General features: G+C 39.5%; 1 protein-coding gene across 1 annotated transcript in view; it reads right to left on the bottom strand.

The window, feature by feature from the left end:
* The window catches only part of EBF1 (early B cell factor 1), a 368,250-nt gene that overhangs the window by 88,416 nt on the left and 265,588 nt on the right, over positions 1-14,246 (bottom strand). The window contains exon 8 of the mRNA XM_023528620.1: positions 5,933-6,066. Within this exon, the coding sequence (XP_023384388.1) occupies positions 5,933-6,066 (134 nt within the window). The remainder of the gene's footprint in view (positions 1-5,932; positions 6,067-14,246) is intronic.

Genomic DNA, 14,246 nt, shown 5'->3' with positions numbered 1-14,246 from the left:
AGGCTAATTGTTTCACACAGTGATGAAACTCTGGCTTCTCTCATCTGAGCTAAGTGACCCGGCAATCTTTAAATCTAGCTGTCCTACAAATTCACGTGGCGTCTAATGTCAAGGGTGCACTAACCAAAACTAGGTGCAAAATATGACAGAAATTTTGTTCAGAGCCCTGCAGCATAAAAGGATAATAGCTCTAAACTGATTAATACTCTGCAAATATCTCAGGCAATTCTCTCACATCTATCCCAGCCCAATCATGTCATGATTGAATTTCATGACCTTACTTCATTAATATGAAGTCTAAATGCACTTCAGCCATCATCAATATATCTTCCTATAAGATGATTCCTGAAAAAAGGTTATGCGGTCACCGAGTTTGGGACATACTGTGTACTACATTTTAGGTATTCACAGCGCATGTCAATACCTCCAAAGCTTTGCAAAGCCCTAGACCAAGGACCAGTTGAATTTATTTGACTCAACATTTCCCAAACTTACCAAAAAAAGCCTCGCTCCTTAATCTCCCATGTAACTAGTATGCAGTATTCCATAGAATTAACTGGAAGATGAATTAGAGCAACATTGTGGTATAAGTCTCAAGTTTATCTCAGATACCAGAATCTGAAGTGTGAAAGGTAAAAATATTGACTGAAGACATATCAATAGCAAGATCCAATTCTGTGGCTAATTAAAGGGTTTTTGATAAAGTTCAAATAATCCTTTTGCAAATAGCCATGATATTTATAGATTGCAAGTATGTTCTAAAAAAAAAGTAAAGAACAATAGTGTAAGAAAAGAAGCTACTTCCTACCCATCATCACTGCCTCCTTCTCACTTTGGAGGAATTCTCAAGGGAGTCAATGCTAGATAAAGGAATTATTCGAATTGTAACTGATTTCCAAGAGGATTTAGTTTAAGCTTCTCATTTTCAGATGGGGAAACTGAGGCCCAGTGGCCAACACTGACCAAAATCTAGATCCTCTGATTGGGCAATGGAGGGACTGCAATTAATATCCTGGTCTCATGACTGGCTCTTTGCCCGCTGCTACCCCATGCAATCTAAATCTTTGCTTAGATGATTGTCTGCCTTCAGTTCTCTCCACCCTCTGCTCCTGGCCAATTCCACCATTGCACTTTTTTTACAGGAAGCTTAAATACCTTAAGCTGTATAAATTCTCTCAAGAGATTTCAGTGGTTAAATAAAAGGCTCGTGAGAGCCTAAAATGCATTGCACAGAGACCGTTCGTACATAACAGGAACTTGTTGACTGTTTATGCAAACGGTCTATTTCTGACTATACCATTCTCTCTGCCTTCTTGAACCTTGTCTCAAATTTTCAGCTGCAAATTTAAGATTATATAAATATGTTATGTAACTCTCTAATTTGCTTCATGGGAGCGAGTTGTTTTTCCAAATAAAACATTAGACTCCATAAAGCCTAGCTTTAATCATCCTAGTACCTATCCCAGTGCTAGACACCTAGCAGGCATGCCGATCAGTACTCAGGTTTAGAAATTAGAGGAATTCAGAAGGAAATAGTAAAATGACGATTAGCTCTACAAACCAGTAGCCCCTTCCTCTTCTAAATCACATGTTAGTAGAAAAGCAAAAACAACCCAATACATCTCTAGTCAAGAAAAAACTCAGATCTCATTAAAAATTAGTCCACATCAACCCTGTTGGTTTTCTTGGGTTTATATGTAAAACTCTACAGATATTTTAAAAAGCTTTTTGGGGTAAGGCAGGATAAGCACAAGAGTATCAATAAAATAAATTGCTTTTCAAAAAGAGGGAAACAAGAAAGAGCAAGAAACGATGAAAAAAAAGTAACAAAGATGGTGAACCAAATTCACAAGAAGGCCACGTGGTTCCCCCTAAACTTGAGAGCTTGCAGCCCCAAAGTTGGGGGCAATGGAGCCTGACCTTTCTTTTTCCAAACCCTCAGGGGGCCATCAGTGAGATGAACTAAACTACTCATTTGCAAAAGATTGGGTTGAAAGGGAAAGAGCATAGAAGAGCGTAAATTAAGCCAGTCCTATTTTCTCTCTTTTTAAAATTCTTTAGTTAAAAAAAAAAAGGCTCCAAATAATAGTATCAGCAGCTAATCTAAAATGTTGCCTGCCTGCCCCACCAGTCTGCTTCTTGAGTGCTTTGGGCTAAAAAGTGAGAAAATGGAGAAGGGATCAAAGTTCATTTAAAATTAGGAGTACTAGATTTTGGAGGTGGCATAATTTCAAGAGACCATGTGGTCAGGGAACAAGGATTCCAGATAGATAGGGATCTTACTCTAGTGATGAGGTCCAAACAGGTTAACTGTCTTGTCTAAAGTGACTTATAGATGAAGGAAGAGGTCGTCCTCTCCCCCAACACAAGGCATGTACCGTGCACAAGGATAAAATCTTCCTACAAGCTGGTGATTCTAACCCGAAACACAGACACCTAGAAAATGGAGGGACCACTCTGACCTCCGATTCTCTATATGCCAACCCTGCCACAGCTTTGAAGGTGACACTGTCAAGCTGCCCCCAGCACAAGGTATTAATGGCAGTGGTGGGCATTACACCATGGGCCGATGCAGCAAAACACTTGAGATAAAATTTAGGCATAGGCTAAATCATGTATGTTGGACTCTCTGGGTTCAAACCCCACTTCTGCCACTTGATAACTAACAGCTTATTTAACTTTCCCAAGTCTCAATTTCATCATCAATAAAATGAGGACAACATGGTATACAGATGTTATAAGGCTTGCACAGGAGCCATACCAAATGCTTAGCATAGTGCCTTGCAGGAACTAAATGCTCGGTGAATGTTAAGTCCTACTCCACATTTTTCCATAGTTTTTTCATAGATATCTTCTCTTAAATAGTCACTGTATTAAGTTCTCATTCTATCCAATGGAAGCCTAGAGAAATGGTCCCAAAATTGATTGGTATTTTCTGCCCTACCAAAATAAAAGGCATTTATGTAATTTTATTTGATTTAAAAAAAACCACCACAGTAATTACTACGACTTCTACTACACCACCATGATTACGCTGCATGTTTTTTTTTTCCTCTCTCCTCTTTCTGTTCTTCTTCCCTCTCTCAGAATTCTATCTGTTCTCTCATTTATCTGGGCTTTTATTTCTTTTGTAAAATTTGTACCCTGTAGTTCAAATCCCATCTCTAGCACTATCGAGCTGTGATGTTGGGCAGGTTTCTTAACCTCTCTGACACCCAGTTTACTAATAAAAAATGGGAATAATGAAAATATCTAACAGAGGGCTATCATTAGGATTTAATAAAGTAATATCCGTAAAGTGCCTATATATAATAAACCCTTAGTAACTTTGAGCTATTTCTCAATTTCTTACCATTATACAATAGATCTTTTTTTTTTTTTACTTGGAGCAATACCAAATTCTCTCCCTGCAGTAAAAGGGAGGGGAGAAATCATATCTGTATGAAAATCTAAATATATAAATAGTTTAGAATATTAACAACAAATATTCACCTTTGCGGTTTATTTTTCTGAATGTCGGGGCTATCATGATAACAGCCCAAATTAAACTCCTCCATTCAGACACCCACCTGCTCATACTGAAGGGGATTTACATCTGCTCAATCATTTTGGGAATCTACACTCTAGGTTTCCACCAAGAAAGGGTCATAGTTGATTTATGACATAGCTACAAATGAGAGCAGTTGGGAGGAGCAGATGGGCGAAGAAGGAGCATGCATCCCTCACTCCCACCTCCTGGCTGGATCCACCCAGACCCATTAAGAGGGGCTTCTGGTACGTTTAAGGCAGTTACAGTGGAGAGACGGAGGAGGGAGGAGGACAAAGGTATTGCCTTAATAGATTTTCTTTTTTATGACTTCTATCTATTTTGTTTTATAAAAACGGTTCTCTAAAGTAATTTGAATAAATCTAAGTTAGAATTTAACCTCCCTTACCTGTTCCCAAAAGAGAGCAAGAAAGTGAGGCAACTGAGAAGAAACAGGGGGACCTTGACTCAGAACAAGGTGGATGTAAATGATGTCCTGGTGGGTCCAAGTCCTTTTTCAACATCTGGTGTACTGCACTTGGGCTAAGACAGGCATGAGGTTCTAAAGGAAGCTTTAGACTAACCCTTAGTCTCAGAGGGTGATAAGACTTACGGCCAATTCTAAGTCCCACTTCTCAGACCTTACGTTGACTGCAGTGACATGGAGCAAGAAGTCTATTTTCTGTTGATTCTTTCTCTTCTCCAATTTCCATAAGTAACAGAAATGATGGATAGAAAGGGATATAGATACAGCCCACAGGACATGGGAGAGGCCATGCTTGTGAAGACAGCTGTCTTCAGCAGGGATGAAGACACCAGGTTGGCAGCAAAGTATGCCATGTATGTGATGCTTCTAATTTTACAACCCAATAATTCCAACGAAGAATGGGGTACAGTCAGCAGGGGGAGTTCAATTCACCTTTCATGCCTGGGATGTTCGAACTTGGACAACAATTATTCTGGTGGACTGAGAAGCCCATCCTTGATTCAGCTTTATTAAAGCTTTGATTCTCTGGCCAAGTGCATACCGCTTGTTGGCTGCATGAGAAATACAAAGGCAGCGACAGCGTGGGCTGGCAAGGGGCTTGCCTGAGTGGTTACTGGCAGTGAAAAGTGCACAGAGAATGCTTAAAAAGGACAGGCTCTGCTTTGGAAAGATAAATATACTCAATGATCACAGTCTTAACTGCTTATCTCTATGGCCCCCTCTAAAGAGAAAACACAAAATATCTAGATGGACTAACAGTGGTGTCATGGGAGGACAACTAGAAATGGAAATTAAAAATCTGGGTTCTGGCTCCAGTTCTGCTACTGACTTCTCTGTGTGGCCACATACATATCACTTTCACTCCTTGGATGGCCGCTTTCACGTTATGTAACTATATATCTTTAAGCCTCAGTATCTTTACCAAGAAAAAAAAAATACATGCTAAGACTCTACCTCGTGGTGTAGAGAGAAGATTGAGATGATTTGTGTCAAGAGCTCAGCGCAGTGCCTATCTATAAGTCTCAATAAAGTTTAGCAATTCATATGACTACTTGTAAAGCAAGTTAGATGCATGGGCTCTATGATATCTGGTAGCCCTTAACATTGTTTTTATTGTAAACTTTGGAGAGGTGAAAAAGAAGGGGTCCCAAGCACACTGGCTAAGAAATCTAGGCTTAGAATCTAGAAAACAAAGGCAAGGTTGCCATGGTGACTACATAATGGTGATGTCTACATTTAGTAACCTTGAGCTCATTTGATTATTGCCAGGCAAGTCAACTGGTGGGTTAAAATAATGATCACAGTGCTTGGAAAGCACTACACAAACAAAATGCAGTCATCTCATATGGCTGCAGTCACACACTGAGGTGCCCGAGACCTGTAAACTCCCAGGGCTGGAAAAGGCCTTGGGTTCTTTTAGGTGCCTCAGACAAATCACTCAATTTCTCATGAAGAGTCATTGAATAAGTGAAGAACCATCTACACCTAAATTATTACTGTCATTCAAATGATGTTCCTTGAAGATGGGCCTACCATAGACTCTATCTACAAATATTCACAGACTACTAACTAGCTAGAGTTTAAACGAGGCTCTTCCTATAGGTTTTGTGACTTTGTGTATCTCTTCCAATCCCAATACACAGCTGGACCTCCACACCACGGTAAGCCCAACAGGACAAATGACCAAACAAAAACTCTCCCAGTGCTTATGGTCCAGGGGATGGAAGTCATTCCAGCAGAAAGCGTTGCCTCCTTGTAAACCCAAACCATCTTACCTCGTTCCCCAGAGTTCTAGAGACTAGTGCTGGCCCACCCAGAGTGGCACCACTAAATTCTACACACTCTATTAGAAATTCAAGTGTAGACAGTATCCTCAACTAGACCAAGCTATTAGATATTAATGTTCAGACAACACCTACCTCACTCCAGACCAGCATGGTACCGAATATGACCTGTAACCCATCAAAGAAATTGTCCCCTATGATGATCACAGTCGCGCCTCCCGTTGTCCATCCTTCACTCGGGCTGATGGCTTTGATACAGGGAGTAGCTGCTTTTCAACACACATGAAAAAGAGAAGGAGTCTGCTGTTAGAACCAAACTTTAATGATGGAAGAGTTGAGAAAAAAAAAAAATCTTTTATCTTTTCACTAACAGAAAGTCCCTCAAGATCGCAGCATTTCCTAGCCTCATTAGGACCTGAAACCTAAGGGTGAAATTTCAGTTTTTAAAAGCATTCTTTTCATTCTTTCTGTCGAGATACATATATATTTTTTTTTTTACCCAAATCGTTTTAAAACTAGAAATCTTACAACTTCAAACATAGAAGCAAATTTAATTTATGAAATGCTAAAGATTACAAAAAATGAAAAATGGGTGACTCTTCGGGACACACTGGAAACCTTATAGGATTGCTTCATAGTTAAATATATCTCCTGAAAAGAAAACTCGTAAGTTTTTAGATAAACATTTCTGTCCAGTGGGCAGTGAAAGAGGAGGCATGAGCAAGAAATAATTCTTGTTCCATGCCTTCTGTCTGTAACACTAACATAGAACATTCCTCGTTAAAAATCGTTAAGATTTTTTTCATTAAATGTCATGGATCCCATTTTATAGATGCAGAGTATGCAGGTCACTCAGGGTGAATTATGTAACCAAGTAGCTGAGTCAGGGCTGAACCACAGAGAACCATGACCTTTGCTTTGTTGTCATTCCCAGGCATAAAACTCTAGAACTGATTTTTTTCAAAATTTCATATCTCTCCTTTTTCCATTATAAATGGCCCTTGGAGAAGGGAAATAATTTGCAAATACTGTAATTCCAAACAGACTGGAGGTGGTTTGCTTGGTGAGCATGGTGTACTTTCAGCAGAATTGCTGGGCATAAATGTAATTGTAGGATTATGTTTTTGAAATCTCTCAGAGGGCACCTTCTTTCCACTGAGGATTTTTAACTCCACGATGACACACCACTTGTCTTATGATTACTTTCATGAACGGGAACAAAGCAAAATTCTAAAGCAAGGAATATATTGTACAAGGAGAGAGGACAAGACCCTCCTCGCGAACAAAAAGTTTAGTAAGTATCCAAGACTGACTTTCCAAGTATTGAAGCCAGTGAGAGTACCAGTTAATTTTAACAGAAAAAAAAAACGGCAAAAAAAATTATTGGACTTTGACAAATTTGGCAAAATGTCATGCTTTAACTTTTGCAAGAAGAAAAGAAAATATTAAGTCCAGCCCAGTGGGACCATTGCTCACGTGCCACCACACAAACAAGTAGAATGGGTTTGATTTTGATTCAAATTAATCTTATAAAATTGCACAGAGAAATTAGGAAATATCCAAACTAAACATTTCATGTTGGCTGAACTCATTGTAATGCATTTACAACTAAAACTGGGTAGTTCAGATGCCTTTTCTCTCCTCCACTTTCTCCCAAAAACAAAATAATTAATCAAGAAACCGTAAATGATTCATGACTTGAACATTCTTGTCACATTTTTAACACATATAAAGGTTGTGATCAGAGTTCCACAGGCAGAGGACATTTTCTTAAACAAAATTTTTCTTTAAAAGTAAAAAAAAAAAAAAGCTTAAATGCATGATCCAGTACTCCTAAACCAATGATAGAATATAATGTATGATTTCAAGCAATTTATAAGGGAAATAAACTACATCGAACAAGTATGTATAATTCTTAAAAGCAAATTAGAAACATTCTAGTTTATGTCTTAAAATCTTAATTCTTAATTTCTAACTCAGTATATTTAGTTGCTAGGGTGGAGTAGCAAAGGTGTACCCATATCCCTGGATACTTCTGAGAATAATAGAGTATTGAATTCACTGAACTGGTCTTTAAGGAATCCTGCCTGATGGCAAAGTGGAGAATCCAATGGCATCACTAAACGCAGCCTCTGTGATTTCCCTCATAAGCTACAAAGGAGTCTTGGTGTTTATATCTGTATTAGCCTGCAGATTTCTTTCACCTTTTTAAATTTTATTTTTCTAACCATGTAAGTATATTTCTTTAGACAAGTGTGGTCTCATCCTGGCTTTCTCATCGCTGCAGAGGAGCATGCTGGTACCTCTGAGAGAGCCTGCTACAGTGAAGGTATTACAATAGTGGAGCCAAGACCTGCCCATTTTAGACTTGAGCCTCCCCCTTCTTTCCCTTTGTTATTGGTAAAATACAAAAGGCATGCGTGTGTGTGTGCGTGTGTGTGTATGTGTGTGTGTGTGTGCGCGTGTGCTTTAAAACTTTACTCAAGAAAATGATAATGTTTTCAAATTTTGTGAGCGACTGTCCAGAAACACAGTTACATGGCAACTAGTCAGAAGAAAGGAAGACCATCAAGCTTCCAGAGATGACATGGTAAGGAGACAATATATGACACTATCTTCTTGGTTTTTTGGAGGAAAAAAAAAAAAGCCTTGAAGGAAGTACTCCAGGACAAAGGGGCACACCTCTCCATCCACGTTGCCTCTGTACTCAACGCCATCCCCTACCCCTGCTGAGAGATGAGATGCCATTCGTAGAACAGGTAAGTTGGGTAGCCCTTTTTAAATTTAGACCTCAGGGGGTTCTAAAGGTGTCCCTATATCCATGTATGTCATAGCAGTCATGAGAGGGAGCCCTCTGGTATTTCCTCACAGGGAAGTTTGGAAGATACGCAAAGAAATTATGGGCTGTCCCACCGAGAGAGAGGGGTGGGGAAGGGATATTACTGGCATTTAGTACCTGAAGGTCAAGGATGCTGAGTATCTAACAATGCATGGGATAGTCTCCCAATACAAAGAACTCTACAATGTCAATGGCACAAGGTAGAAAACACTGTGCCTAGCTAAAGGGATCTGGCCAAAATGCAGTTTATTAACTCACAGATCCACTCAGACCAGGTCAAGAAGCACAAATGAATAAAGTAGCTCAAGGTCTCAGAATGAGCATGATATGGATGGCCACGGACACTCAGAACTGGGGAAGCAGTGGGAAATGACAGGGCGCTGGTGAAATGCAGAATATGTGCCCATGTAAAGATGTCAGCTGCTACTCAGCTTCAGCTTTTGGTAACTCCACACAAAAGCAGGCCCAGTGTAGTCTGGTCTTCTGATCTTTCAGAACACCGGAATCCCTATTTTTCCCACTCTTTAAATATTGGCAACTAATTCAATATATATTTTAAATGTGTTGGCCAAACAAAATGTTTGTGGGTAAATGTAACTTCTAGAAGTTACATCTAGTCACAAACAAACTTGTCAGACTAACAGCAGCCCAGGAAATACTTGCATATACATCCCCAAATACAGGTACCCAAATGTTCACAGCAGTATTGACAGTAAAATATCCAAGAGTCTAGGTACCCCCAAAAGAGAGTGGTTAAATAAATTATGTTACATCCGCTCTATAGACTATTAAGAGTGCCATTAGAATGGCTGAAAAAAAATCTATAAAATGACATGGAAAAATGTCAAAATACATTAGGAAGTAAAAAAATAAAATAATTTGTAGAGAATGGTGTGACCGTGTTTATTTAAAAATGATACCTATGAGACTGTGTATGCATAAGTGAATGCGTGTGTGTGCACATGCGTGTGTACAGTTACGTGGGAACAGGCAGGACAAAGGTCTGGAAGGATAGATAGAGACCAACTGTTCTCAGAGGGTCTGTATCAGGAAGGAATGTGACTAGAGTGAGGTTTCGACAGAGAAAGGAGACTACTTTAACTTTTACTCTGTAGATATTTGTAGGGTTGGAGTTTTTTCCATGAGCACATATTAAGGTAATACATTACAATAATAAAAGGTTAAGTACCAACTGAGCACTTAATTCTGTGAGAGATAAGTGTTGTACTTTTTAAAGCAAATTGATATTAAAAAGCCTGGCTGAGCTTAGTAACATATCCTGAGCCTCTCTTCCCCATTTCCTTTTGGGTCAATTTTCTCTGAAAAAAAGCTCAGACAACATCTGAAATAGCCAGACTTGTTTTTCGTTCATTCAGGATATCCAGAGACATGCAGAGGGAGGACAAGGAGAGATAGTTTTTAATATAGTCACAGTGGACGTATTCAGTGGAATTTGAAAGTGAAGAAATTTATAAAAGAATTCAATCCAGCCCAGGAGAGTAATAATCAATACAATTCTATCTCCAAGAAAATATTATGAAATGGGGGAGGGGTGGGGTTTGACTACAAAACCACTTTCACCAGCCAAATCTTGATTTAATTAATAAAAGATTCTTTCTTCCTCCCCAATGAATTTTCACACTCTGGATATCCACAAAGACAGCAAGCCAGTTCCTGGCTGTAAACCTCATTAAAAAAAAAAAAAAAAAAAACTTTAGGGTATTTTTATTTTTGCCTCTTTTCTCCTTCACCCCCCACCCCCAACAGCCACCAAAGTAGAGGAGATTTTCCTTCCTTCAAACTACGACAATAACATGATTACCCCACCACGGTTTAGCATAATGGCTCTGAAACGCTCATGGCACGTTGCAGAGTTAAAGTGGAAATTATTAGGTAGCTCTTCTTTGTTATAATAATGATCACTCCACAAATAAAAGCTCTTCTCCCAAAGGTACTGCAAGGCACAAAATGCTAATTCCGAAGATTATGTGTGCGCTTTTATTAAATATTACTATGCCCTGTCTGTTTGAGGGCTTCTCTGCTCTGATTGTTTTATGAGTGCCATGTTAATGTCATTCCCATCTTGCTAGCAGCAGGCACACATTTTAGCGTTTGTATGAGAGTTGATCAAAGGCCACGTGCTGGGGGAATTGCTGAGAAAACACGGACAAGCGATAAAAATCTAACAGATTAATTGGTTTAAATTTCATTTCAGGGTGTTGAACTTTGGCTCGGGACTCTAATACTACACTGTGAGTCAGGGCCTAATTATCAGATTTCCAATTTGCTTCTGAACAATGGCTGTGGTGAGGAAAAAAGAAGGAAGAATTGGCGGGGGGGGGGGGCGGGGGGCAGTGTATTAAAAGAAAGAAATCGTGCAGCCTCCAGTACATATTTAACAACTAATGTTCTGTGTGCAGACAATTGCACCAGGGGACACTGATGTCACCTGCTCTACCTCCAGAGCGCTTATATTTCCTCCCAGTAGCCACGGAAGGCAGAAGAAATCTCAGATGCCCTAGTGGTTTAAATTTTTTTCTGATTTACAGAATCAATGTTACAAGATTTGAGGGCCGGCTCACTCACATTGGAAGCATCAGGCTCTTTATTGGCAAGGTGAATTTATAAGCTGGAATCGCCCCTCAGCCTCCAATAGAAATGATCTATTTCATTGATAGAAAGCAAGGGCCAGGAGAGCCATGTTTACCTCGGGGTTTATGGGTGGCCTTGGGAATAAGGGTTAATTGAGCTCAGAGGTGCCTGCCCATTGAGGTGAATTAGTGGTGTGTGCAGCTATCAGCAGGGGCCTGAGGCTGCTCTTACTTTTGCCTCTGAATTCTCTTTGTGCTGTGATCAATACCTCACTTGTTTGGGGTAACTGTATAGATGATCCGGGTTCAGCATTTATCATCTTTCATCTCCAAAATGAGGTTTTTGCGACAGTTGATGTCCTGTTATGGAAGTCTCATTAGAGATACTTTGTTTGGCTTTTTTCTCCATTCCTGTATTTTAAGTTCACTGGGGAAAACAACACTCAATCAGTTGATAAAATGTATCAATTTAGAAATGTTCTAATCTTATTCTAAATCTCTAGATGAAATTCCATTAAAGTGGATATAAGGTTATTTTCCATTTCCATTGTGTATGGTGTATGAAAAAGATGTAAACTCTCCATTTCCAGCATTCTATTAACCAGAACTCTGTTAATGAGTATTTTCACAGAGCAGATACTGGTGCTTACAGTGGAGATGGAGATGCGGGCACTGGCCCTTACTGGCTTCTGTGCAAAGACAGAAAGATGCAATTCTGTTAAGTAGATTTTAGCATTCAGAGTGTTATAGTATTTGAATATGGACTCCTGCTGTTTAAATTCCACATCTACCACTCAGTGTGACCTTGAAGCAGTCATTTACCTTTTCTAAGGCATTTCTCCTCTGTAAGCAGTAGTTTCCACGTGAGTACCCACCTCACAGACTTTCAGCAAAATGCAGGAAGTGCCTACTTGTGTTTTGTTATTTTACTAAGTTCCAGGCATATAGTACACTAGCTACTCGTAAATAATAATAGTTATCGTTATCATCAGCTCCCCATTAACCAGAGCTTGTTAATTTACTAGAATACCCTACAGTCTCATCGTTCTAGAGTATGTAGCGTATCATAAAACTTTCCTAGAAACTTTCAATCCAGCGACTTGCTAACACAGCTAGCTAAATTTACTGAGGAGGTGGATTTGGCCTCAGTCCTTTCAAAGTAGAATGTTTTTTTTTTTTTTTTTTTTTTAAGGCTCTCATTTGCCTGGAATGAATATAAATGGCAATCTTTTCAGAAATGAGGAACTGCCTTTCATGTTATTGTCCCAAATTTTTGAGACTTGACAGGAAATGTTGCGAAACTCATGAGCTCAGCTCATTTCTACGGGACACTTGTGACCCCATAAAATCTCAGGCCTTTCTCCCTTATATCTTCTTGATTTTGGTGAAGTTGTACTTGGGAGCAAGCCTGTTCCAGAGACAGATGGGGCACAAAGGGCCCCCACTTGGACTCAGCACACAGGTATCTCCTCTTCCTGTTAAATGGGAACAATTGTTTTTGCTGGGTTTTTGAGTGAAATGACTTTCCTGACTGCACACAGCTCCGTAACACCAACACCTGCGTTCTTTGATCCTGACAGCTGGCAGCTACTGGCCAGGAAGGAGGACAGAGAACCCTCTGCCCTGGTGGGAAGACTGGCTCTCTGTATTTCACCATGTACAGCAGGCAAATCTGTTCTGGATTCACCCACCCTCCAACTGGATGCCTGAGAAACCAGTGGTGGTGACAATGCCTGACATGAACCCCAGAACCAGAGTGTGGAAACTTCACCACAAACTCCTGGTCAGCTATTAGATAAACAAATTGGACAGTTTCCTCGCTCAGTGTATAGCAGTCTTTGTAACACGTATGCTCTTGCTTTAACTTGAGCTACCAGATTTGTTTCTGCCTTCCTCTATTTTTTTTTTCAGTAATTACTTTATGCAGTTAATCATTTTATTAGGGTTTTTGTTTCATTCTGTTATTGGTCTGCATTTATTGTCCCATCCACTAGCGTATCTAGATATTACTTGGCAAAGAATCATATATTATATATGCAAAAGAGTGTTCCCCCGCCCCGTGTGTGGGTGATCATGATGATGTGTTTGTCATTTTGAAGAGAAACGTAACCCATGATATAGAGATTTCTCAACACCAGATGCAATTAAATCTATTAAATATTAAATGAGGAGATCAAGAATTTCAAGTGTTTTTCATCCTTTATTCCAAAGTGACTTCATTTGGCAAGAAAGCCCTTGGCTTTGACAGCGTTAATGTCTCTCACACACAAAGAGAAGAGGAAAACCTCCTGGTCACTCGGAAACGCAGACCCAACACCCACCTGCATTAAGGCAGAGTTAACCTGGTAGGGGCAGCGAGGTGCAGCTAAACTCCAAACTATGCCATTTGCTAAATATAGTCCAAGCCCAAATTGTATCTACTTCCTGTTGATTTTGTAGCTTTCTTATTCTGTTCCGAATTAGCAAAATTCCTCAACAATCAGTGAACACAGCATCCGAGCAAGGGAAAAACAGAAATCCTGGTGCAACAACTGTAATCTGACGACGGTGCCAGGGCAAGTACTTTTGGATTCTTGAGTTTGTCTAACTGTGATCCAGAATTCAGTACAGGTTCGCTACACAGGGTTATTTAACAACTTAGCAGTGAGAAATCTTGACATTTTGATGTACCTGTAACTTCTAAATTGCACTTGAAAGACTTGTTGAAGGCTTTTTGATTTGATGACATGCAATACAGCATTGTTTCATAATATGCAAAAATTGTTTGTTAAAAACATTTTAGAGGCTCAGAATTTTATAACTCAAGGAAGTGAGAGTGTACTGTTCTCTACCTCATACTCGATCTGCCAAATCCAAAATTAAAATGTACAAAATATTAATCCTAGGGCAGCTAACCGCAAATATTGCCATCAGCTTTATTTCTCTTTTTTTTTTTTTTCTTGTTGTATGGTTGTCAGCCACACCATTGCAAAGCAATGGGGAAAAATTATTATGGAGGGTGGGAGAATACTTGAAATGA

This window comes from Pteropus vampyrus, unplaced genomic scaffold (genome assembly GCF_000151845.1).
Source record: "Pteropus vampyrus isolate Shadow unplaced genomic scaffold, Pvam_2.0 Scaffold30, whole genome shotgun sequence".
Lineage (NCBI taxonomy): Eukaryota > Metazoa > Chordata > Mammalia > Chiroptera > Pteropodidae > Pteropus > Pteropus vampyrus.
The sequence above is the reverse complement of the archived record's forward strand: the minus strand, read 5'-3'. Positions and strand labels throughout refer to the sequence as shown.